Raw genomic sequence first — 25,939 nt, forward strand, 5'->3', positions numbered from 1 at the left:
GAGTTAAATCTCACAAAGTTATTTTAGACAATTTTTCATAATTTCAACTTCCTATCTTATAATGTGACATTGTATCTCGTTATTTTGTTTCTCATAATTGCAAAATAATTGCAATGTGACATTATATTTCACAATATATAATAATTTAATGATTTATGCATTTAGCAGACACTTTTATCCAAAGCGACTTACATTCAGGCTACCAGTAGCCTATGTATTCAGGAATTATTATTCCTATTCAGGAATTCCTTCATAATTGTAACAATATCGCAGTTGTGACTGTTTCTCATCATTCTGAGTTAAGTCTTGCAATGTTACTTTATCTCACATTTGTGATTGAATTTTTTTTAATTGCAAATTTTTTATCTTACAATGTGACATCTCATGTGATGTTATTTCTTGATATTATTCATTATTTTCTGACACACACACACACACACACACACACACACACACACACATTACATAAACAAATTTATGTAAAAAAAAAATTAAGTATATTTTAAATAGTATTTAAATTTAATCAACATTTAATATTTAATTTAAACAAAATACCACATATTATCAAGGCCAGTATTGCCAGTTTTGATACTGCTACCCTTTTAAAATAATTAATTTTTGTCATAAATCAATGAGGATTTCAATCAGCACTCAACATAAACATCTAATAAAGCTAAAGGAAAAAACACCCTAGTTTACATACTGATATTCTGATGCTAATCTGTATTCAACTGAATTTAATTTAATTCAGTTTTGCTTAAAAAAATGATAAAATGTCCCACAGGGATTATATCAAATGAATTTACCTAATGAACACTACTTAGCGTTGCTACATTTAATTAGTTAACTCCCCAACACTCTACAGATGCATAAATAGCAGCATGATATCAGCCAAAACCACTGTGCTCTCAAGATATCTGCATCGACTGTTAAAAACTTGAATCAGTCAACTGTTCATTTACAGCATTAATAAAATTAGGCTGCAAACATTTTAATTTGTGCATGCCAACATCACCCCAAGCTCTTGAATGAAGACGGCTCTGCTGTAGGTTATCTCACCCTGTGTTTAGCAATTCACCCTCATCAGGAAACTCCATTGGCCATGAGAATTCATCAGGCACGGCTTATTAACTCACACAGGCAGGGCTTTATGGGAGGAAACGGGGCTAAAACAAGACTCTGTAGAGCAGGGTTTTAATTTGGGATCTGTCTCGCTCAATGTTTTTCACTCTTTCATGATTCATTCAGAGGGAACAGCCCCTGTTGAGTCTCTAGTGGCCATCTCTCGATCACCGAAGGAGTACGGATGCAACAAGAGGCTGAGAAAATTGGGTGCGTGACTATGGAACGATACAGAATGATAACTTTGCGCTTGGGATCGTAAATCTGAAGGAAATGAGCAGACGATGTTGTAATGGATGTGATTGCGTCGTTGGGCGCTGAGAGTCTCACATTTCAGCTCAAGTCATCCCTATAAACACCTTTATTTAAGCACAGTGACATTTCCCAGCAGGCCCCAGTCCACATTTAGCACATGCATATAGCGCTGGCAGAGCAATGGGGTGAGGGATGATGCATGAGCTCAGGCTGTGGGGTCATGTGTAAATGGAGGTCTGGTATGCATGGTCATTTTTAGTAAGACTGCTGGGGTGAGGAAAAATGTATTTACTGATGCACTGTAATTCTTTCACAAACAGTTCTGAATTGCTCCACAAAAATCGTTAATGACACTTTCTATGCTACAATAATAACTTTATTTATCATAATGTGGCTTTATATCACACAGGTGCAACTCTCATAATTGTGCATTCATATCTTACAATGTGACATTATATATCATGTAAAGTTTTACATAATTAAAACAATTACAATGTGACATTTCACAATATCTCACAGTTCCATCTTTTTTTCTCATAATTGCAACATAATTACAATGTGACATTACATCTCATAATATCTCACAATTACAACTTTATATATATCACAACATGATAGAAACTGAGTTGCAGTTGCAAAATATAATTGTAGCTTTTTGACATTATATCTCATGTGATGTTTCTCTTAACGGCAACAAAATTACCATGTGACATTATATTTCACAATATCTCTCAGTTCCAAATTAGTTTCTCTTAATTGCAACATAGTTACAATGTGACATTGTATTTTACAATGTCTCGCAATTCTAACTTAGTTTTTCATAATACAACTATATCTCGCAATGTGACTTTATGACAGTGGTGGACAAAGTACTCCAATCAAGTACTTGAGTAAAAGTACAGATACGTATAATAAAATATTACTCCAGTAAAAGTAAAAGTACTCCTTTTTCAATTTTACTTGAGTGAAAGTACTAAAGTACTAAATTTTTTATGTACTTAAGTAAAAAAGTACTGATAGATAGATTTATTTTGCAATTTTATATAGGCTACTTAATTTAATGTTATATTAGCACATATTTTTTATAATCCTACTGCTCAAAATACCTGGGATTTTCCCAAAATAACCACTATATGGAGTCAAGATATATTTGTGTTGTTGATATGGACTACGTTGACGAGAGTGATGTAGTAATGTTCACTGTGAAGCTTACACTGCTATGCACCTGAGAGAAAACAGATTTGACCATCTGATTTTCAGTAAGAAAAAGTGTTTTAAAGCTTGTTTTTTTGCAGAACATCACAGTTATATATGACATGAGAATAAGGCCTGAAGTTAGGAAGAACATTTTAAGGAAAATATTTTTTATTTTCATAATGATTTTTTCCTTCTCAAACCTTGTCTGTGGTGTAAAAACACCCCTGGCCAAATGCCCCCAGAGGGCATCACTTCCCACTTTGATAATTACTGTAGTTACCATGTTCTGAACATCACATCCTTTCTTTTCCCCCAGATGTAATCTATCTAGGTGGCTGAATAAAAATATTTGGACTTTATATCTAAAAATTACCTCAACTTAGCACCAGCAAGCTTGTTAGCTAGACAGTTAGCATCAGCTAACATTATTGACTTATTTTCAGTATGGTTATGAATAAACATTTATATTTGTCTACTCGGCTAGTTGATCCAAACAATATAAAAATGTATACTGTTGATAAACAATATAAAAACAGACGTCACATAGGGCTAAATGCGTAGCATTTAATAAAATATTTTAATAAAACTGTTAACGTTACGGCAGCAGGGAATATGAATTATTCCCTGAATAAATTATGAATTATTTTATTTAGTCTGTATTTTAATAAAAAAATAAAATAAAATGTTTAACCTAAAACAGAGACAATGATGTTGATGTGTCTGTATTCAAGCATTTCAGTGGGCTTAAATAGATCACCCTTTACAGCAGATTTAGTTCACAAACAACTGACAGTTTTGGCCTAAATATGATTTTCAGTTACAATAATTAATCCTAAAATTCGACATTAGTAACTTACTTTTAGCAGCATCAGAAGCGTGCGCGGTTCTTACTTGTGAATTCAGTTCACTGGAGACTCGCACTAAACGGTTCATTTGAATCAGTGAGTTGTCGACTCGAGAACAGCTGCAATCGGATCATTCCAATTCGTGAATGAATCGTTTGGTGCGATTTGCGAACCGATTTAAAAGGTTAATTGAAAAGAATCAGTTCGTTCTTGAATCAGACACCGCTTCTGCGTCTAGGAGCACGTGATATATTATAAGGCGTAACGATACGTTTTATGAAATGTAGTGAAGTAAAAAGTACGATCTTATGCTTTGGAATGTAGTGAAGTAAAATTAAAAGTTACTCAAAATAAAACGACTCCAGTAAAGTACAGATACTTGAAAAATGTAAAGCTACTCCGTTACTGTCCACCACTACTTTATGAAACTGACATATAAAATGTATATCTTTTATATTTAAGATATAAAATGTACCATTATATCTCATGTGATGTTGGTTCTCATAATAACTACCATGTGACATTAGATTTCATAAAATCCCTCAATTCTGACTTGTTTTCTAATAATTGTAGCTATATCTCGCAATGTGACTTTGTATCTTGCAGTTTTGACTTAATTGCAACTTAATTGAGGCGATAGCCTAGTGGGCAGTGCGCTGACATCCGTTGCGTTTGGGGCATCCCGAGTTCAAATCCCAGCTGGAGGACCTTTCCTGATCCCACCCCCCTCTCTCTCTCTCCCACTTCGCTTCCTGTCTCCTCTGCGCTGGCCTATCATAATAAAGGCAAAACACCAAACAATAAATCCTTAAAAAAATGGGAAATTATATTTTATGTGATGTTGTTTCTTATAACTGTAACATTATTACCATACAACATTATATTTCATAATATTTCACAATTCCAACTTAGTTTCTCATAATTGCGCAATGTGACTTTATCTCTCAATTGCAACCCAGTTTCTCATAATTGCAACTTGATATCTTCAAATTTGCCATTATATCTCATGTGATATTGTTTCTCATAATAATTATCATGTAACATTTTTTCACAGTATCTCAGTCAAATCTAAAAATATGATTTATATCTTGTTACTATCTCTTAGTTAAATCTTGCAGTGTTACTTTATATTTCACAATTACGACTCAGCTTCTCATAATTGGAAGTTTATATCTTACAAACCCGATTCCAAAAAAGTTGGGACACTGTACAAATTGTGAATAAAAACAGAATGCAATGATGTGGAAGTTTCAAATTTCAATATTTTAAGAATTCTAAACCCTTTAGAAAACATAATTATTATTAAAATCATATAAGTCGTGGCCTAATGGTTAGAGAGTTGGACTTGTAACCCAAAGGTTGTGAGTTCAAGTCTCGTAACGGCAGGGATTGTAGGTGGGGGGAATGAATGTACAGCGCTCTCTTCCACCTTCAATACCACTCCATTGAGGTCTTAAGACAGGAAACGATTGGTCTGTGCAAGAAACTGAACAGTATTTATATCATTTTTTTACCTCTGATCCACCGCAATATCCAACTGTCCTGAGTGCGTTCACAACATCTGGCGCGTGACATGTGTATGTGCTCTGGCATAGTAGACACATGGAGCAGAAGCGATCTGTCACACGTATACGTCACTCATTATCCAACTGTCCTGAGTGCGTTCACAACATCTGGCGCGTGACACGTGTATGTGCTCTGGCATAGTAGACACATGGAGCAGAAGCGATCTGTCACACGTATACGTCACTCATTGGATGTTGTGAACGCGCTCAGGACAGTTGGACATTGCGGTGGATCAGAGGTAAAAAATGATATAAATACTGTTCAGTTTGTTGCACAGACCGATTGTTTCGTGTCTTAAGACCTCAATGTATTGTCACGAGCCGCAAATTGGGTTTAATTTGGTTTTGTTTGTTTATGTTTTTTTGACTCTCAAAGCCATGGAGCCCATTTACTGCCATTGTATGACTGACCGACTGCAACGGTTTGAGTTAAAAATCACCTACATCTTAGATGCCCTGGGGGTAAGCAGATAAACATCAAATTTTCATTTTTGGGTGAGCTATACCTTTAATGGCAAATATAAATCTGCTGAATTCACAACAGCAGTATTAAATACATCAATTTGTCTTTTTTGTCATTTTCATCAGTTGTTGAGCCATTAATAAAGCATCTTTACGGCATAAAAGCACTTGTACAAGAACCACAAGACTAGACAAAAATGTAGGCCTACACACTAGCCCTGAGCCACATACCACCTATATTGTTAACCCCCGATTGTGACGTTCCATACGGTAAACTCACTATAAATGTCGGTCAGTCAAAGGTCATTTAAGACCCTTAATGTAGTAGTTTATAAACAAATGTAATTGAAAACAGTCATTTTTCATTTTATTCCCATGAGAACGTTGCACCCACGTAGAGTAGTGGAGTACAACGAGATTACGGCAATGTAAGTGGTGTTTTCCACCGAGAGTGAAAGTCAATTAATTCAATCTGACATTTTAAAATAAACATGCTCCCCGCTGGGCGGCGAGTTGATTCGAGTGCATTGGGCATGTATGTATGCTGTTTGCTGTCTGAGTTAATGACTTCATTCAATTCTGTGTGCAGGGCCACTGAGAGCAGAAGGCGGACCCCTCGATCTCTGAACCGCAACTAAAACATTGTCAGAATGCGTGTCGGTTGCGGTGGAGCTCCCTGTTTCTGCACGCTTTGCGCTCTAATGAAAACAGAGAGCGAGATCACAGCAGAGCCTAAGGCCAGAAACATACTCCACACAATTATGTGCACACAAAAACGCTTCAAACTACACAAACTCAATAAATCAGAACGTAATTCATAACATAATGTAAGTGTGCGTTGTGTTCTCAGTGTTGCTGTCAGGGGTGTAAACTCTCTTCTACACTTTGTCTTTAAGGTGATGGTCCTTCACTGATAATCTTCCCCTCCATTGAGCTGTTAACAGCTGCGTTTGAATCACTGATTTAGTGAGAACCAAATCAGTTTATGCGGTGGATCAGAGGTAAAAAATGATATAAATACTGTTCAGTTTGTTGCACAGACCGATCGTTTCGTGTCTTAAGAACTCAATGTATTGTCACGAGCCACAAATTGAGTTTAATTTGGTTTTGTTTGTTTATGTTTTTTGACTCTCAAAGCCATGGAGCCCATTTACTGCCATTGTATGACTGACCGACTGCAACGGTTTGAGTTAAAAATCACCTACATCTTAGATGCCCTGGGGGTAAGCAGATAAACATCAAATTTTCATTTTTGGGTGAGCTATACCTTTAATGGCAAATATAAATCTGCTGAATTCACAACAGCAGTATTAAATACATCAATTTGTCTTTTTTGTCATTTTCATCAGTTGTTGAGCCATTAATAAAGCATCTTTACGGCATAAAAGCACTTGTACAAGAACCACAAGACTAGACAAAAATGTAGGCCTACACACTAGCCCTGAGCCACATACCACCTATATTGTTAACCCCCGATTGTGACGTTCCATACGGTAAACTCACTATAAATGTCGGTCAGTCAAAGGTCATTTAAGACCCTTAATGTAGTAGTTTATAAACAAATGTAATTGAAAACAGTCATTTTTCATTTTATTCCCATGAGAACGTTGCACCCACGTAGAGTAGTGGAGTACAACGAGATTACGGCAATGTAAGTGGTGTTTTCCACCGAGAGTGAAAGTCAATTAATTCAATCTGACATTTTAAAATAAACATGCTCCCCGCTGGGCGGCGAGTTGATTCGAGTGCATTGGGCATGTATGTATGCTGTTTGCTGTCTGAGTTAATGACTTCATTCAATTCTGTGTGCAGGGCCACTGAGAGCAGAAGGCGGACCCCTCGATCTCTGAACCGCAACTAAAACATTGTCAGAATGCGTGTCGGTTGCGGTGGAGCTCCCTGTTTCTGCACGCTTTGCGCTCTAATGAAAACAGAGAGCGAGATCACAGCAGAGCCTAAGGCCAGAAACATACTCCACACAATTATGTGCACACAAAAACGCTTCAAACTACACAAACTCAATAAATCAGAACGTAATTCATAACATAATGTAAGTGTGCGTTGTGTTCTCAGTGTTGCTGTCAGGGGTGTAAACTCTCTTCTACACTTTGTCTTTAAGGTGATGGTCCTTCACTGATAATCTTCCCCTCCATTGAGCTGTTAACAGCTGCGTTTGAATCACTGATTTAGTGAGAACCAAATCAGTTTAATGTATGAACAGATAATGAGGAATGATTTTAAGGGAGTGATTTGTTAATTTGTCAATTTGTTCAATCGCTAATTTTTTTGCATAAAAAGCAATATTATTGTGGACAAACATCTGGGGTCAGTTGTTTTTTTGTGTGTGAAAGAACTTCAGCAAGGATGCATTAAATACATGAAAAGTGACAGTAAGGACATTTATAATGTAAAAAAATATATACTGTATATTTCAAATAAATTATGTTCTTTTGAACTCTCTTATCAAACAATCCTGAAAAATATAGTTTCAACACTGATGATAATAATAAGACATCAGCAAATCAGTATATGATGCTGAAAATTCAGCTTTACCATGACAGGAATAAATTACATTTTAAAATATATTCAAATATAGAACAGTTATTTTCAATTGCAATAATATTTCACAATATTACTATTTTTGATCAAATAAATACAGCTTTCATGAGCACAAGAGACTTCTTTCAGAAACAAAAAAATCTTACCAGGAAGAGAAAAAATCTGCTTAAAACAATGAAATGAAACAATTCACACCATGTTGGCTTGATTTTGGTATTATGATTAACAAATGTGATTTGTGTGAAAGTAAAGCAGAGTTTTAATTGTATCAAATGTACTACAACATGTGACACGAAAATGTACACGGTAAGAAAGAAGAATCTGTTGAAAAATTCCTGGCAGACAATTATCCTGTCAACCTTCAGTGTGTAATTCAAAACACCACACAGAAAATTCCTTCATATTAACACACTGTACACTTTACTACACAGCTTACGACATAGTGTGAATGAGCCACCTTACATAACAAACTACTGTCAGCTTCAGAGTCTGTAATGTACGACTCCTCTGAGGCGTCTTGCACATTCATTGAATATACATAAATGTGTGCGAGTCAGAGGGGGAATGAAAGGGAAGAAGAAACAGGAGCGAGAATCTGAGAAAGACAACAAACAAAAACTGCACTGCAGGTTAAAGCAGATGGAATGATAAACAAATAGCTTTTTTTCTTTTTGAATCAAATCGTTATGGATCATTGAGATCCATTTTAACCCCTAACGGGATGCTTATATCACAGTGCCGCCTGGGAGAGTTGGACATGTGAACATGTGAAATGAGAATCGGTGTGCTTAAGTCTGCAGTGTGTAGCGTGACACACTAAACATCATCGTTTAGTGCGTCTACCTGGGCTCCTGACAGCGTGATGCGGTTGCTATGTATGGTTGCCACGCAACAAGCTGTTGGTAACTGTACCTTTTAGACTGTAATCGTGCGAGATATGGCTCTCTTTAGAATTTGTCTCATTCAGAGTACGTTCTATAGCAGTATTTCCTGACATCCCCCATGCTGATAAGACCAGCGTAGCTGTTTTAGATGCTGGTGTGCTGGCTTCTTCATTAGCATGAAGGGTTAGTTCAACCAAAAATGAAAATCATGTAATTTACTGACCCTCATGTTGTTCCAAATCCATATGTGGAACCTAAAAGCAGATGTTGAATAAAATGTTCAATGGCAACTTAAAAGGTGGTCCAAATGAACATGTGACAAAGCCACAGAACATGCTTCAATGTATGCCGACCATCAAAGACGAAGCTATTCTGTGACTTCAGATAACTTTGCATACAGTGTGTGCCTTTTCTATGGTGCTTTTAATTATTTTTGGTGCATTTTGGCTCTACAGCATCCGTCCCCATTCACTCCCATTAAAGCTGCTGGTAAGCCTCTCCTTTTGTTTTCTACAGAAGTCACACCTTGTGTATTTGGGCACAAATTCATCTGTCACTTGCTAGCCATCAGGATGCCAGCATGGACAGGTTTCCTGTCCTCATCCTTGAACAATGAAGATAAATTGTGCATTAAACAGTATATTATATATACCTTAAGCAAAACCAGTTGAGAGCCACTTTATTAAATGGTGTGTTTTCTTCTAACGACACACTGTGATCATGACAGCACGTATATATGTGAGAAGCAAACATGCTGTTACTTGTATAATTGCGTTTCTACCATAGTTCCTCTCTCTCTCTTTTTCTCTCAGCACGCACTCTTTCATTAACACTTTTGCTTGCGTCACATTCATGTGTGAACACTTTAATATGTCTCATGTGTCATTCACACCCCCAGCCTTCCACACAGAAGCACTCTTATGTCCCAGGAGCTGATTTTTTTTATTAAAACGAACAGATTTACTACTCTTTGTTACGTGACAGTTACACTAAAAGTCTCATGTCTTTGTTATTTATTTGTGTTACTTTCAAGTGTCTTATTTATAGAAGTTATTTTTATTTTTTTTCCAAGACTTGCATTCTTAAAATTAGGATTGGGCGATAAAATGATATCGATAATTAGTGCGTTATAATTTTCCTTGATAAAACGATAACTACACTGTAAAAAATGCTGGGTTAAATATAACCCAGCGCTGGGTTAAAAAGGGACAAACCCAGCTATTGGGTTGTTTTGACTCAGCGGTTGGGTTGTTTTGAACCCAACCGCTGAGTCACTCTACACTGAGTCTTTTTTACACTCTACACTTATATTTAACCCAGCATTTTTTACAGTGTAGAGTTCGATAAATGTTCAATATAATGTTTATGCACCGAAAGTGGAACGAAAGTGCGCTACTCATTTAACTGCGCCACACGGACCATTTGTCCCAGCTCAAAGTTCAAATGGCAGTGCAAGCTCACTAGAGTCGTTTACTCATAGAGATCCGGTGTGAAGCTCTTTAATGGTGATTTAAATGATTTAATCAAGTTTAAATGCAGATGAAACTATGTGCAACGATACAGTCGGAAGGCTTCTCAATCTATAAATGGCCATCATTTACAATGGATTTACTGTAGTAATACTAACTGCACCATGGTATTGTGGCAGAAATTTGGGACAATGATAATACATTTTATGATATTATTAATGTAGATATGTATTAAATGTATTAAAGGAGTAATGGAATATAATTACAGTATTTTTTTAATTAAAGGGTTAGTTCACCCAAAAATGAAAATTAGACCATGAATTACTTACCCTCAAGGCATCCTAGGTGTATATGCCTTTCTTCTTTCAGACAAATCCAGTCAGAGTTATATTAAAAATGGTCCTGGCTATTCCAAGCTCTATCATTGCAGTCAGCGGGTGTTGCAGTGCTTCAGTCCAAAAGAAGTTAAATAAATCGCATCCATTCATAATATAAAGTGTCTCACACGGCTCCGAGGGGTGAACAAAGGCATCCTGTAGCGAATCGATGCGTTTTTGTAAGAAAAATATCCATATTCAAAGTGTAATAATCACTTTAATCAAGATAAAGAATGAAGTTATCATAAAACATTTCAATATTTATTGTCAAAAGGAATTTCATCACTAGATAACATATGGAGCATATATTTATATGCAATTACATGAAGTATAATTATGACTGACCCCTGTCTGTGATTTAAGATGAAATGTGAGATATACTGTAAAGTAGTCCAAAGATAAATATCACTTTGGGGACAGAATATGTTTATGCATCATTTCCAATCAAGCTGTAAATTTTGTTTATGCAAAAAGTGTGAAAACTTTATTTAGTTGTGCATATTTATGCTAAATTTGAACAAAAAGTGTGCATGTCTAGCATGCAAAAAACTTTTAAAAAAGAAAGAAGAAAAAAAAGACAATGATCCAAATGGCACACCATAGATCCAAAGTGCAAAAATCTACATCAGACAATGTGCATATTTATGACACAAAATTTTTTAATTTTTGCTGTTTATTAACACATAATTTGTTTTGAAAAATGTATGAAATTTGCCTTAGCAAGCATAAGCCACTTTATTGCAAAAATATTCCTATCACCATTATTTCCATTACACAACGCTATTAAACACAATATATGATTTGAAATGCAGTATAAATGACATTTGCTGGTTCAGGAAAATATGACAGAATTCTCCTGCAATGAATGTGTGTCCACTAGAGGACAAATGAAAGAAACAAGTAAAAGTTAAAAGTATGTTTTAAAAGAGTTCCTAAAGTTCTCATTTCTAAAAGTCCACAGGGACAAAAGTGCCCATAGCCAAAGAAACACCCATAAAAACACACTCTCGTTCTCCCATATATTCCCCAGACACTCCATTGACCCGTGTTATACGCTGCGTTAGTGCTGAGCCTGCACTCTCTCCAGCAGTGATAGATGAGGTGGAGATAACAGCGCAAACCCTCCAATCATTTACCTGACAAGTCACTCCACTCGCGCTGGGAAAAGGGCACCTTGCCAGGATCTCCTCTCTCGGCTCCTCCCTTCCATCCCCCGTGTTCCTGTAACATCCCGCGTTGTTCTCTTTCACCCCGCCATCACCACGGGCGCTAATGTTGAATCGCGTTAACAACACATTGCTCACCCCATGCTCACGGCAACACTATCAATCACACACACACACACGCACACAGGATGTTGTCTCATAAATACAGCCCCCAATGCTTCCTCTGTCAAACTCTGCCGGTGGGCTTGAATTTGATGTAATCAACACTCAAGTGGCTAGGATATCCTACATAATCGCTGCTGTCGAATCCATTTTTTTTTACCCAAAAAATTGGCTAACAACCCCATTTTAAGTGGTTGTCAACCTTTGAAACCCCCTGCTTTGAAATGGGGTTATGGAGAAGATGATTTCTGTAATAATTGAATGGAGATCAAAGCTTTTTTTTTGGCTACAAAGACAACATGAAAAATCCAAATGGACTTTATTTACATGTATTTTCTTTATACAGATTTTGAACGGTGATAGTTGACCCAAAAATGAACAATCTTTTATCATTTACTCACCCTCATATTTTTCAAGCCTGTATGACTCTTTGTTCTGTGGGAGACAAAAGAAGATATTTTGAAGAATGTGTCTGCTGTTTTTGTTCATACAGTGAAAGTCAATGGGGTTCAAAACAATTCAAAATATCTTCTTTTATGTTCCACAGATGAAAGCGTTTTCAACAACATGAGAATGAGTAAATGATAACAGACGGTTCATTTTTGGGTGATCACATGAGAAACCATAACTATTTTATGAGTTCTTATGAATTTCGACAAATGGTTTTGTAAAATTTTAAAGTCCACCCCAACCCCACCCTTCAGCCTAACCCTCAGTGTTATTTAAACAGACTGTATGAAACATTCAAACAATGGAGTGTTTGAATTAAACACTTGAATTCAGCACATTAATTCATTCAAATTCACTACCAATTCAACAAAACATAAAATAGTTACGAATTCTTATGACACTGTGTTGGAAGTATGGCACACTATGTATGTACAGTTGCCATGCATCTATACAATTTGCACAGTGTCCTCCCAACTTTATGAGAAAGCGTGACTATTTTTATAGTCGGCGACTTCCTATGAATTTGTATGATTTGTTTCATACAAAAACACAATTTTTTTAGGTCCACTACTAGCCACACCCCTAAATCAGTAGGGCTTAAGAAGTTCAAATGTGCAAATATGACCAATTCGCCAAAGCGTAAAAATAGATATGAATTTCCATGACAGTGTGTTGGTAATATGTCACATTATGTCTGTACTGTGGCCATACGTCTATAAAACGTCCGCAATATTTTCCCGATCTCATAAGAAAACAAATATTTTACAAGACAACAACTTGCTATGAATTTGTACAGTTTATTTCAGATGAACATGTATGATTTTTAGGTCCATCACTAAACCTAGGCTTCAGTGAGCATATTGTACAAAAACGTGCATTTGTGACCAAAAATCATTTTCTCATGAGTAAAATAATCTCATGAGAAAATGCAAGTATTTTATGATTTGCCAATTTCTTATGTATTCATACAATTTGTTTTGTTAAAAAAAGCATTATTTTAGGCTCAAAAAAACATATGAATGAGATATAAATTTTTGACCTAGAAATAATCACGAGCTACCATGACAGTGTTACATTACGTCTGTTCAATAGACAGCAAAATGTAAAAAAAAATGTTTTACAACATGGCACCATGACAGTAATGTTTCAGATATGTAACATGGAAAAACCATGGTATTCTCAACGCTAGCTCACGGCCAATTCATACGTATTTTACGAGGTGGCTAATTCGTACCAATTCATACGACCTCAGTTTGTACGTTTTCTGTGACGGATAAGTTTAGGGGTAGGGGTTAGGTGTGGTCCTTCGTACGAATTCCCACAAATTTGCCACCTCGGAAAGTACGTAATATTTTTCACAAATCATATGAATTAATACGAGCGAGGTTGTACGAATCTGTATGAAGTAGCCGCATTGTCAAAACTGTCCGAATTGCTGTGATATTGGGTTGGTATTCTTTGTATCTTTGAAAGTACCAATTACTATGTAAATACTATGGTCAGTGCTGGCAAAAGGTGGGATGGGGGTCAAACTGGATCGTGGTGGGGGGTTCGGTGGAGCGATCTGAACTTGCTGGCACTGGACTGGTAAAACTGAACTTGATTTACATAGGTTATACCTTATACTGGAACGCAATTTCAAGCGAGGGAGACCGCCGGGAATGCGTTTGTGTGACAGCCTGTGATGAACGTTTTGTACCGTGTCCAACAATTGCTTACTGTGGCCTTGGTCACGGAACATTAATATGGTATTCATTCTGTACTGTGCTATGTATATCTAATATCATAGCACATCTACAGCATAAAATAGAGCTCGTTTTGGCTCATGTACAGTGTGTACCTTGCGTGGGTTGATAAGAAACTGTTTTGCTCTTTGTTCTGATTGAGCTTTCTAGAAGAACAGGCGCTGTTTGATAAGCCCCCCTTTATCTGATGCAGACTACTTAGCACTGTTAAATCAACGGTTCAAATCTCTCTGGGTAGTTATGTGTGAGGTATTGGTTTAAAAAGTGTCCTTTCTCCTCTGAAAGGAGAGCACAATTATGGCTCTGGTAAACAGTGTTTGTTCTGTTTGCTCTCATAACAGATCCTGAGGTTTTTGTGGAAAGCTTGTCAATGTCAACTGAATTCATCAGTCGTGTGCAGCCTTGAAGGAAAAGTTACTAAAAATCTTCAGTCTGTCATTTATCCGTGCTTATGTCACTCCAAACTCATTCTGCTTTGTTTTTCCATCGAGATGGAATGTGATCGTGGTCTGTGATCTAAAAATAACAAACTGCAACATGAAAGTGGTCCATAGTAGTTGTGCACTATAGTTCTTGTGTTGTCTGACATGTTTGATTGGAAAGTATGGGGATCGGGAAAGGCCATTGAGCCAAGAATTAAGACAGGGGTGTCCAATCCTGCTCCTGGAGTGCCAACGTCTTGGAGAGTTTAGCTCCAACCAGCTCCAACACACTTGCCTGGACGTTTCTATTGATCCTGAAGACCTTGATTAGTTGATTCATGTTGGTTTAATTAGGATTAGAGCTAAACTTTGCAGGACAGTGATCCTCCAGGAGTGGGATTAGACACCCCAGCCCTAAGCACCATTTGGTAGGGCTTAGGGCTGGTCGGAATAAAATTTAAGTCATTATTCAGCAAAAATATTGCCCTCTGCCATAGCTCTGAAATCTCATATTCAGTGCATACACTCTTCAGGAAGTCCACCGACAAATGGAGTACTTAAAAGTGCTGTATGTAATTTTTCTGGACTTACTAAAGCATAAAAGTAATACAGTGTGTTCAGATATGTATGAAACTTGCTAAGTTCGGTTATTCTGCAGCCAGTTATTCTACTTTGAATTGTGAGTTCCATGTCGGAATGTCTGTTTTTGATTTGGTCTGTGTGATTCCAACCAATGTCAATTTACCCACTAGTAGTTCAACATCCTGGGTTGCCAGTTGGCAGAAAACACAGCATATTGCAGCCATGGAAGCTTGTCGCATTCTTTTGTCTAATTGCGTTCATTCCTGTTGCGTGTCCTCAATCTGGCAACCCACATGGGCGTCTGAGGAGGAGGGGGTGGGAGAAACAACTGTCTCTGATATTTTGAATTTGGACTGCAGTAAGCATTTCAACCGCCAGCTGTCAATATTTTATGCTTCACCTTTAAAACAATAGTTGCGTCAGCACATCAAACTGTGATTCTAGTATGAAAAAATATATATATTACACAGATCAGCTTTATAGAGGAATTCACTGCCAGTTATTAGTTTTCACTTGTTTTTAATCACAGAATGTGCAAAAAATCTACAGATTTTCCTCTTCTGTTCAGTCTGAAAGACATGTTCAAGGGTCAAAAAGATAATTCCGTTGTGGACAAGCCAGTTACCAGTTTGTTATACAGACAGCTGGAGCACTTGAAGTTGTTCTCGTCAAGAAGATCACAGTTAATTTCCTTTTCTCCATGGGCACAAAATCCCTTAAGCTTTCTAATTAGTAGTGAATGGGCGGAATGTAAATGTGCCGCTGCTGCTCGTGGTTTAATGATATAGTGGAGTCTAAAGGAGTATTGTGTAGATAATGGCTCTACAGTCAGCTGTTACCATTGCTCGCCCACTCTCAACAGCCTGTTGCCCGAGATACAGTCTTTCGCTTTGTCTTCTCAATAGCATTTTTCTTGACAATACATCATTTGGGAGGGTTTTAAAGCATTTCTAAAGTGTTTGTATTCAAGTGGCTTTGCTTTTTTGTGTGCTGGCGCTATGATGAAACTATCAGAAAGTCGACTGAGGGAAAGTTCTTGACATGGAGTTGTCTTGTTCAGTGTTGTTCAGTTGAGAATTGCAAACTCACCCACTTATCCGGTAGATCCTGTTGTCATTTGTCAACTGTAGTGTTTTTTTTTTGTTTATTTCTTTTAAATGTACACTTATGTAGCATTATTTTACTCTCACAGTTCTTCCACTCACAGTTATTCAAGATTTGAAACTGTTGTTCTGTCATGGCAGGAGTTCACCTAAAAAAATACCATAGACTACTGAGGAAAAAAACATTAGCTAATGTCGTTATTGCAATGCTGAGAATACAATGTTCACTTGCACTGTATTATAAATTGGATCAGAACTTTTCTGGACATTGCTGCAGTTTTACTGCGGAATTGGGCTACTTTTACACTGTTGTTGCGGGTTGTTTTTTTAGTTTGAGGGTTGAAACGACTTCCTCCTCCCCCGGAATGCAATTTCGAGGAGGGGACCGTAGGAAAAAACATAACTAGGCTAGTTTTGCAATTTTAGCAGTTGGGCTGTTTTGTTTTGCAGACCTGACAGTCATGTTTCCAGGTCCGTACATCTGTCTTGGGTTGTTTCACCAAGTATATAGTGTAATCCAAAATTCTGTTATGAAACTCTAGATGATGCAGGCCGATAGTTTCTAATTCAATCTGATATAATGACATCACTATTCACATGGTGCAGCCGAATGGTTCTTTTCACATCATCAGCCAATGAGCTGCTGCTCAGCATTCAAATACTCGGATAGTGATTGCTGTAGCAGTTGCAGCACGCTTCAGAAACCCTCCACCTTCCCCAGCTCCAACTGTCTAGATCTGCTATGGGGTAATTTCATGTATGTTATATATGGGGGTTATTCATATATGTTATATGTGCAGCAGCAGTATTTCTTACATGCTCACAGCAACATGTTTGTGGATGTGGCAGTAGCAGGTCTCAATACTTGTTCTGCTGCAGCAGCGTAGCAGATCTATTCTGCCAAGACCGGAGAGTTATCATGACAGAAATGCAGTTATCGCATATGGGTCACTCTTAAAAGGAGGAGATGTAAGCTGGTTGTCAGAAAAATAGGATATTGTCAACAAATCAGAATTGGACATCAAGACCTTAAGAATATATACAGCTAAAGACTTCTACGTTTAAATGACCTTACATTGTTTTAGTGTATTTGCTTGTGAAATTAGTAAAAATGTGCAGCCATAACATTTTGTGTTTAATTTATATAGATGTGGGTGGTAATATGTTATGTATTGTTAGTTATGATATCATAACTTTTGCATGTAACCCACATTGTTTGTAGTGTTGGCATGATACCTCAAGTCATATTAAGACACCAAGAACACCCGAGCAATGCCCTGGTAGTGTTGTCAAAAGTACAAACTCAACAGATATGTCTGTGATTGGCTACAATGATCATTGCTTCACGCTCTTTACCGAGCGCTCACACAGAAGCACACAGGACCGTTTGAAAGCCACGTCTATCAGAGGATCTTTCTATGAGCAGAAATATTAGGGATCCACTGACAGATCTGCTGATAGACAAGGCTTTTAAACGCTCCCGTGTGTATCTGTGTAAAGCTAGGTGCACACTGCGATTTTTAATAGTCCTTTACGATTGTTGCTTGTCAGGCTGTACAAACATGATCATGTCACACTGTAGGATCGCAGTTGTCATTAATGTCAGACTGTACAACAGTCAAGACGCATTCAAATGGATGCGTGCAAGAAAACATGACCAGAATTTTACATTATCAGCCCATACACGTTCAGTGACTATGAGCTGCATTACACGTGGGGCTGAAATGTTGGCTATCATGAAAAGTATATGAATGGCGGCAATAACGGCGTATTTAAGAAGAATAGTGTAAGCAGCACTAAACACCCACATGAAAACAACGGCGCAACCAGAGTTTATCATAGCAAAGGCAACATATCATAGGAATTCCGTGAGCGGACGAGGGGAGCACTGGAGTTTATGGCGGTTAGAAGAAATTAGTGATCGACCGATATTTATATTTTATAACCGATACCAATTATTTGCATGTTTATGTGCCCGATAACCGATATGCAGAACCGATATTTATTTACTGTTATAAAGTAAATAAATGACTGAGTGAAGTACATCCATACTTCACTTTAGTTTTTCCTCCTTTCAGTCATCTTAAAAAAAGTGTTGAAATGTTAAATTCAATCTTCACATTACAACAATAAAAAAACATTTTATTTAAAGCATCAGCAGCAACACTAATATTAACAATAAGCAAAATAAATGTAGAAGGTTTGTAAAGTTTTTAGTTTGTAAAGTAAAAATGTAAAGTTTTCAAATGGAGAAAATAAAAGGAAAGGAGTCATATCAACTTCATTTTAAACTACAGTTTTAGTAGGTTTATAAGATGTTTAATAGGCTAAAGAGTGAAGAATAATTCACTGGATAATGTTAATTCACTGAATAATATTCTCTGGAATATTGAAATATAACAAAAAAAACAACGTATTTTATTGCATTTCTCAGCTGGCATGTTATATCAGAATTATTAATAATGGTTTTGTCGTTCTAGATTATGAAATGCCTGCTGACAGCGCAGTTTATCTATGCATTTAATTCCATAGAGTTGTATCTATTTAGATGTTTATTAGCGAAATAATGTCTATTTGGTAAATGTTAATACAATTAAGGGTGTTTTAAACAAGTGAATCTTGTTAAAAGTTACATGTGGTGGCCGTGCTGGAGCATTTCCTGAGCATCAACCCGGTGAGTGAACAGCAATATGAAAGCGGCTTCACGAGACTAATGATGAGCATAGAAAACAGACAGAGAATTAAATTTAGCGTTTTTATTTCCAACATGCGCTCATTCATGGCTGTATTACTTAATTAATGCAAAGTTACGTCTTTATTGGGAGAGGACTTGATGGATTATCTTAGCCTACGTGACTCCGACTTCATGAGACGATGAGCATATAGACAACAGAGAGCGAATTAAATTCAGCACTTTAATTTTCAACATGCGCCCATTCATGGCTGCATATTATTTAATTCACGCAAAGTTACGTCTTTATTGGGACAGGACTTGACGGATTATAGGACTTGACAGAGAAACGGATATTTCTTCGAGCCAAGCTGCATAAACTGCATATCAGGCATTTATATGTACATCTCATTTGTGCATTAATGGCTGTTATGTGAAATAAAGTTTACTAACTACAGTAAATCAAGTACCCATGCACGCCGTTGTTGTTGTCTTGTTTCCCCTCAAATCCGCTGCAATAGTGATCCTGCGCTCAATTCTCAAAACATCCACAAGATGGCGGCTTTATCGGTGAATCCGATATTACAAAACCGATATCCAATTATTGTAAAATGCTTAAATATCGGGAAAATATCGGTAAATCGATATATCGGTCGATCTCTAGAAGAAATCTCTAGCATTAATTCTGATCATGGCTTGTCTAGAAGAACTAAGACAGCTTAACGTTCGTCGTATGAGACGTCACACTGCAAAACACTGCCAGAATTTAATTGGAGGTAAAATTTGACAAAGACTACAGATTTTAGCGTAGTATTATAGGAATCTTTTAGGTTTTTCAAAATTTGTCTCAGACAACCAAATCATGGCCAAAATCGCACAGTGTGCGCTGGGCTTAAGCGCTCAGTGAAGAGCGTGAAGCAATGATCATTGTAGCCAATCACAGACATACTGTATCTGTTGAGCGTGTGAACACAATGGCCAATCAGAGGCGTTTAAAATTCCTCTCAACAGTGCTCAAAATGGTAGCGGGAAATGCTGGTATCGTCAGACACACAAGTCGGTACTTTTGACAACACTATGCCCTAGCAACAACTCTGAACCTGATCCTCATCGAGTTACTAAGGTGGCAACCCTGGTGGCAAGTTTTGCATGAAGAAGCACCACTCACATTCCTTTCAAACATGCTGTTGACACACTGGAGTCAGTTGACTACAGTGCATGAACCTCTCTGTGCTCATGATTGAAGTCTTTCTTCAGTGCACCCGAGAGAGGTTTTTCAGTATCAACAAAACTACAGTTTTCTTTCCCCAACACAATCAGGGCAGCCCTCAACAGCCTGACAGCACAATCTAATGAATCGCCATTAACTAACTATATTCCCATGAAAAACTGGCACTCTCCAGGTAACAGAGTGCTGCTGTGGTGAAACTAGAGTCACACTTAAAAGAACAAAAAAAGACTCAAGTTTGCTTTTAAAGAAGATCAAGCAGTTGCCTGGGGGGGGCGGGATTCGCTTCTCCATTCCTTCCTCATTTATTTATTTTTAAAATGGCATTTCACTCCCAACTCTTAATGCGCTCTCTTGCAGTCTGTCCATCCTCTCATCTCTCCTCACGCCTGTCCGTCACACACAAAGTGAAAGTGGTAGCGATGAATTATTCACCACCACTTGAACCCCACAGCCGCTCTCATTCTCGCTTTTTCTGCAGCTTTAATTTCAGAGGATGACAATGAGGACAATATCTGATTAATCAAACAAAGAGCCATGGTTTTTAAAAAGCTCAGATGAGTGAAGGACATGGAGGTGAGCGTGGTATGCTTCAGGGGAGAAAGGAGGTTAAACATTATGATAGTTGGCATCGGATTTGAATGTTTGAAATATTGTTTCTTCTTCAAGAGGAATTACGACTAGTGAAATGCTGGGTATCTACTGGGTTAAAAGCAACTTAAAGGATTAGTTCACTTCTAGTATAAAAATTTCCTGATAATTTACTCACCTCCATGTTATCCAAGATGTTCATGTCTTTCTTTCTTCAGTCGAAATTAAATTAAGGTTTTTGAGGAAAACATTCCAGGATTTCTCTCCATATAATGGACAAGACTCTTATTCCTCTACTGGGATCATGTAGAGCCCTTTGAAGCTGCATTGAAACTGCAATTTGAACCTTCAACCTGTTGGTCCCATTGAAGTCCACTATATGGAGAAAAATTAGGGATGCGCAATAATGGATTTTTGCTGATATCCAATATGCCGATAATTTTGGTCGATTGCCGATACGATATATAATTATTTTTAATTTGGGTTAGTTTTTAACAAGAACTTATTTGTTAGAATTAAATAAACAATATTATAATTATTTTATAATGACAGTACATTGAAGATTTGAAAATAACTATAAATAAGCTATATATTAATCACTGAATTTTTTTCAGTGGTAACCTTAACATTTTATTTTTATGATTTAACATTTGTAAATGGTCTAAAGCAAAAGAGTGTTAAAAATTCTGAAAATCTTTTAGAGTTCATAATTTGTTTAAAAAATATAACATATTACACATTAATGAATACATCAGTATATATACAATTATTTGATTTAAGTAACAAGAACTTATTTGTTAGAATTAAATAAACAATAATAAAGTTATTTTATAATGATTGAAGATTTGAAAATAACTATAAATAAGCTATATATTAATCACTGAATTTTTTTCAGTGGTAACCTTAACATTTTATTTTTATGATTTAACATTTGTAAATGGTCTAAAGCAAAAGAGTGTTAAAAATTCTGAAAATCTTTTAGAGTTCATAATTTGTTTAAAAAATATAACATATTACACATTAATGAATACATCAGTATATATACAATTATTTGATTTAAGTGTCATGTTTGATTTTTTTTTCATGTAAGCTATAGATTCTGACCTTTAAATCAAAACATACTCATAATTTTATGGCATCAATTACTGCTTTATTTAATCAGAAACACTGTCTAAATATTATTTGTGTATTTTGCTTTCATTTTATTAGAAGTAGGCCTACAGCGCCCCCTACGGAATTAATACTCCTTACTGAGCAGGCATTAGTACCCGGGGGAAGGCTGCCGCTGCACGTGCTATTACTGTTTACTCTAGGGGAAGGCAACTTCGGTCCTGGAGTGCTGATGTCCTACAGAGTATAGCTCTAACCCTAATCAAACACACCTGAACAAGCTAATTAAGGTCTTCAGGATTACTAAGGCTGCAGGCAGGTGAGTTTTTTTTCAGGGTTGGAGCTAAACTCTGCAGGATATCGGCACTCCAGGACCGATGTTGCCTACCCCTGGTTTACTCTATCATACACCGAATGCGTCATTCTGTTCGTGCATTCTCAGTTTAAATGCAGCGATCCAAAATCATTCAATGGTGAATCCAATCACCATTCAGGCAAAACTTTGCTTCAAGAATGAGCCACAATGCTGATGTGATCTAATCGCACTGTTGACTGATCTAATCGCTAGCACACCCTGAGCAAATGTGAGTTAATGTATTCCTCTTATCAGTAAGACATATCGGCATAATTTTTCATATCGGGCCCATGCCGATATTTACATTTAAAGCCATTATCGTCCGATTCCGATATTTGTCCAATAATATCGTGCATCCCTAAGAAAAATCCTGGAATGTCACTAACATAGCTACACTTGCTCAACCAGTGACAGTCATTATTTTCAATTCAGTTTGATCCCACTGAATTTACGCACGTTTTCTCATCTCTCTACAGTCACTTTAGGGAAATTTCACCAGCAAAAATGACATTGTCAGTAGTGTAGCGCCGTATCAAGCACAGCTCATGCAAAACTCACTTTCAAATCAAGCAGCCTTCTGTTAGTTAACATGGCAAATCCATGTGAACAGCTTGAACCTATTGTGAAATCTGTGTGGGGAAATCATGGCCCTTATGTGAAATTACCAATTGCTTTGATTACTATTGAAATGACTGGATTTGGGCTGCAGAATTTCATGGATGAAGTTAAGTCATTCCGATAGGAATACCCAAGCAGTTTTTGCTCATTTTGTTGGTAACTTAAATTCACCACACTGACCAACAGAAAGCCACTTGGTTTGAAAATGACTTGTCAGCTCTGCTTCATACATTATGTAGCGTCTTGACCACTCCAACACACAATATATATTTTGTTAGCTAGATTTCACAAATACTTTGTAACACCCCAGGACGCCGAACAAGACCCTGGTTTCATGGTAACCCGATACATTTACAACCTTGTGGAATGCGAGCCGACTCTACCAGGAAATTAACGTCTTAGAATTGACAAGACAGTTGACCCTGAGTGGTCAGCTAAATATCTACAGTGGATCTAAAATATGAATAGTTAATTATAACTAGTTATGGTTAATTATTCATATTTCCCCATGAGCTGATTCGCTACAATTACTACATTATTGATGAGACATTTTGGGGAATTTTGCCTGTGGGTGACTGCGCCATAGTGTGTTGGCTTGCACTCTAGCACTTTTGGTGCAAACCCAGGTTTGTTTGACGTCAGAGTTTGGATAATATGAATGCTGTTTTCTGAACTCACAAACCTTACCCGAGTCCACTTAAAAAGGGTGGTAAGGATGTGAACTCCAGAGTGGTTTGCTTCTGATGTGAATGCAATCGTACTAAATCACAGAAGTGAACCGCTATTGATGACATATGAATTGGTCAAACTGTGTATTAATGTTTTCTCACTCACTTTCCTCACAAGTGTAACTGACGCGACGCAAGCAGAGAGAATTTATACCTCATTTCCACTCGCCTTCAGCAGAAATCGGCTCCCGTGTTCTTTCATATTTCATTCATGACAAATAGACACTGCGCCGTTATGTTTTGTCGTTTTGGACCATGCAATCGAATCAAGTGTGAAAGCACCCTGAGTTCTATTTCTATTAATCACAAAAGACAATAATTTGTACTCAAAAGTTTCGTTCCAAACAGGAACACCTTTAAAGTATTGAATCCATAAGGCAAATAACCTGCTGTAAGGGTAGCATATCGTTTTTGAATTCCACTGCGCTGCTTTTCCATAGTTTTTCTATGTAAACATCTTCAAATTCTGTGATCAACACCCTGGCTAACACTTTTTAAAACGTATACAACACAGACCTAATTTCCTTGCATTGTTGTATGTCGCAAAGTGTCAAAACAATTAAAGGGGTCATATGATGCTGCTAAAAAAAACATTATTTTGTGTATTTGGTGTAATGAAAAACACATAAAAAAACACATTATTTTCCACATACTGTACATTATTGTTTCTCCTCTATGCCCTGCCTTTCTGAAACGCATCGATATTTACAAAGCTCATTGGTCTGAAAAAGCAAGGTGTGCTCTGATTGGCCAGCTATCCAGTGCGTTGTGATTGGCCGAATTCCTCAAGCATGTGACGGAAATGTTACGTCCCTTACCATATTGTGATGCCTGTAGCAACCACATGTGACGACCCCGGGCTGGACTCCGCTTCGTCCACGGTGAAAGCCGATCCGGCGATCCACAGCGTGAAGTTGAAGTATTTCCTCAGCGACCAGCACGGATCAGCTCCAGGCATGAAGAAGCGATATCGTCCTCTTTTGGAAGGCCAAACAAAGTAGTTTCGCTTTCACAACGAAGCACACAGCGCCTTCACGACATGGTGGCAGCAACAATACTACAGCGAGAATAAAAGTTACGCCTTCTTTCTTTGCGTGAACATTTGGGCGGCGTTATGCAAATCTTCCCAGATAGTGACGTAGGTATGTGGGGGCGTGTTAGAACGAGCCGTTTTAGGTAGGCGTGGCTGACTCTGAACTTTTATAAAGAATATCTCTTTGGATTTGAGACTTTAATCTTTGCAACTTTACAGATCTTCTTTATGCACCAAGAGCTTGTAACACTCCAAAGAGAAAGGAAAAATTGAAATCACATCATATGACCCCTTTAAAACTGCAACAGAAGTATACCTTGTGTTCTCAGTTTTGCCACAGGGGGTGCTCAAATCGACTTTACTGTACACTATTTATTAGCCAAATGCAATGCTGCAGTAACTAGCGTTGCCATGAGATTGGGCTAATAACATCACTTGCTATACTTCTCCGGTCTGTGCAGAATTATGTAGAATATTTTAACTCATGGCATGAGCATGTAAACTTGCATTAGTAGTATGCATTATCATAGTAGATGTTCAAATGTTAGTGTGCTTTCACTGGAAAACTCGACTATGATTGCAGTGATGTTCATCTAGGTCGGGCACACACAAAGTCAGCATCTGGCCAGCCTGAAGGCTTTAAAAAAAAAGAAGTACGTCATATCTTATCATTGACATATAAATATAACTTCATGAGGTGCAGGACTCCGCATGTATGACTGGCTTGATAAGGATCTTTACGTGTCTCCATTGAGGCAGTCCCTGGGCTGGAGATGCAGAGAGTTGAACAGATGCCTGGGGCCTGTTCTGTTCACACAGATAAGCAGCTGTCACAGCTGTCATACACTCCAAAACTTATGATACTGCTTCCTGTATTAGGCAGAGCATGACCCCGCTCATGATTGTGAAGCTGTGGTGTGTTTCTGCTGACATCTGCTAGGGTCTGAAACTCATTCCTGTGGAGGACCAAGGGCTCTGCTTAATCTTGTTTTGATCTACTTCATTTTACTTTATATTTTGGCAGTTAACAGGAGGAGACAGTCGGGCAAATATATAAAGTGGCCATAGAGTGTATAAATCTGAAATCAGATATAACTTGATGTGAAGTTACAAATGTGCATAAAGTCTGCACAAATCTGAAATTGTGAAAGACTTTTCTTCACTATTGTGATATATATATATATATATATATATATATATATATATATATATATATATATATATATATATAGAGAGGGGA

General features: G+C 37.3%; 1 protein-coding gene across 1 annotated transcript in view; it reads left to right on the forward strand.

Annotated features, from left to right (window-relative positions):
* Nucleotides 1-20,834: 20,834 nt before the first annotated feature.
* Nucleotides 20,835-25,939, forward strand: part of pitpnc1a (phosphatidylinositol transfer protein cytoplasmic 1a) — a 40,959-nt gene continuing 35,854 nt past the window's right edge. Inside the window, exon 1 of the mRNA XM_016229466.1 lies at nucleotides 20,835-20,840. Within this exon, the coding sequence (XP_016084952.1) occupies nucleotides 20,835-20,840 (6 nt within the window). The remainder of the gene's footprint in view (nucleotides 20,841-25,939) is intronic.

Source organism: Sinocyclocheilus grahami, unplaced genomic scaffold (assembly GCF_001515645.1).
Source record: "Sinocyclocheilus grahami isolate Dianchi unplaced genomic scaffold, SAMN03320097.WGS_v1.1 scaffold353.1, whole genome shotgun sequence".
Classification (NCBI taxonomy): Eukaryota; Metazoa; Chordata; class Actinopteri; order Cypriniformes; family Cyprinidae; genus Sinocyclocheilus; species Sinocyclocheilus grahami.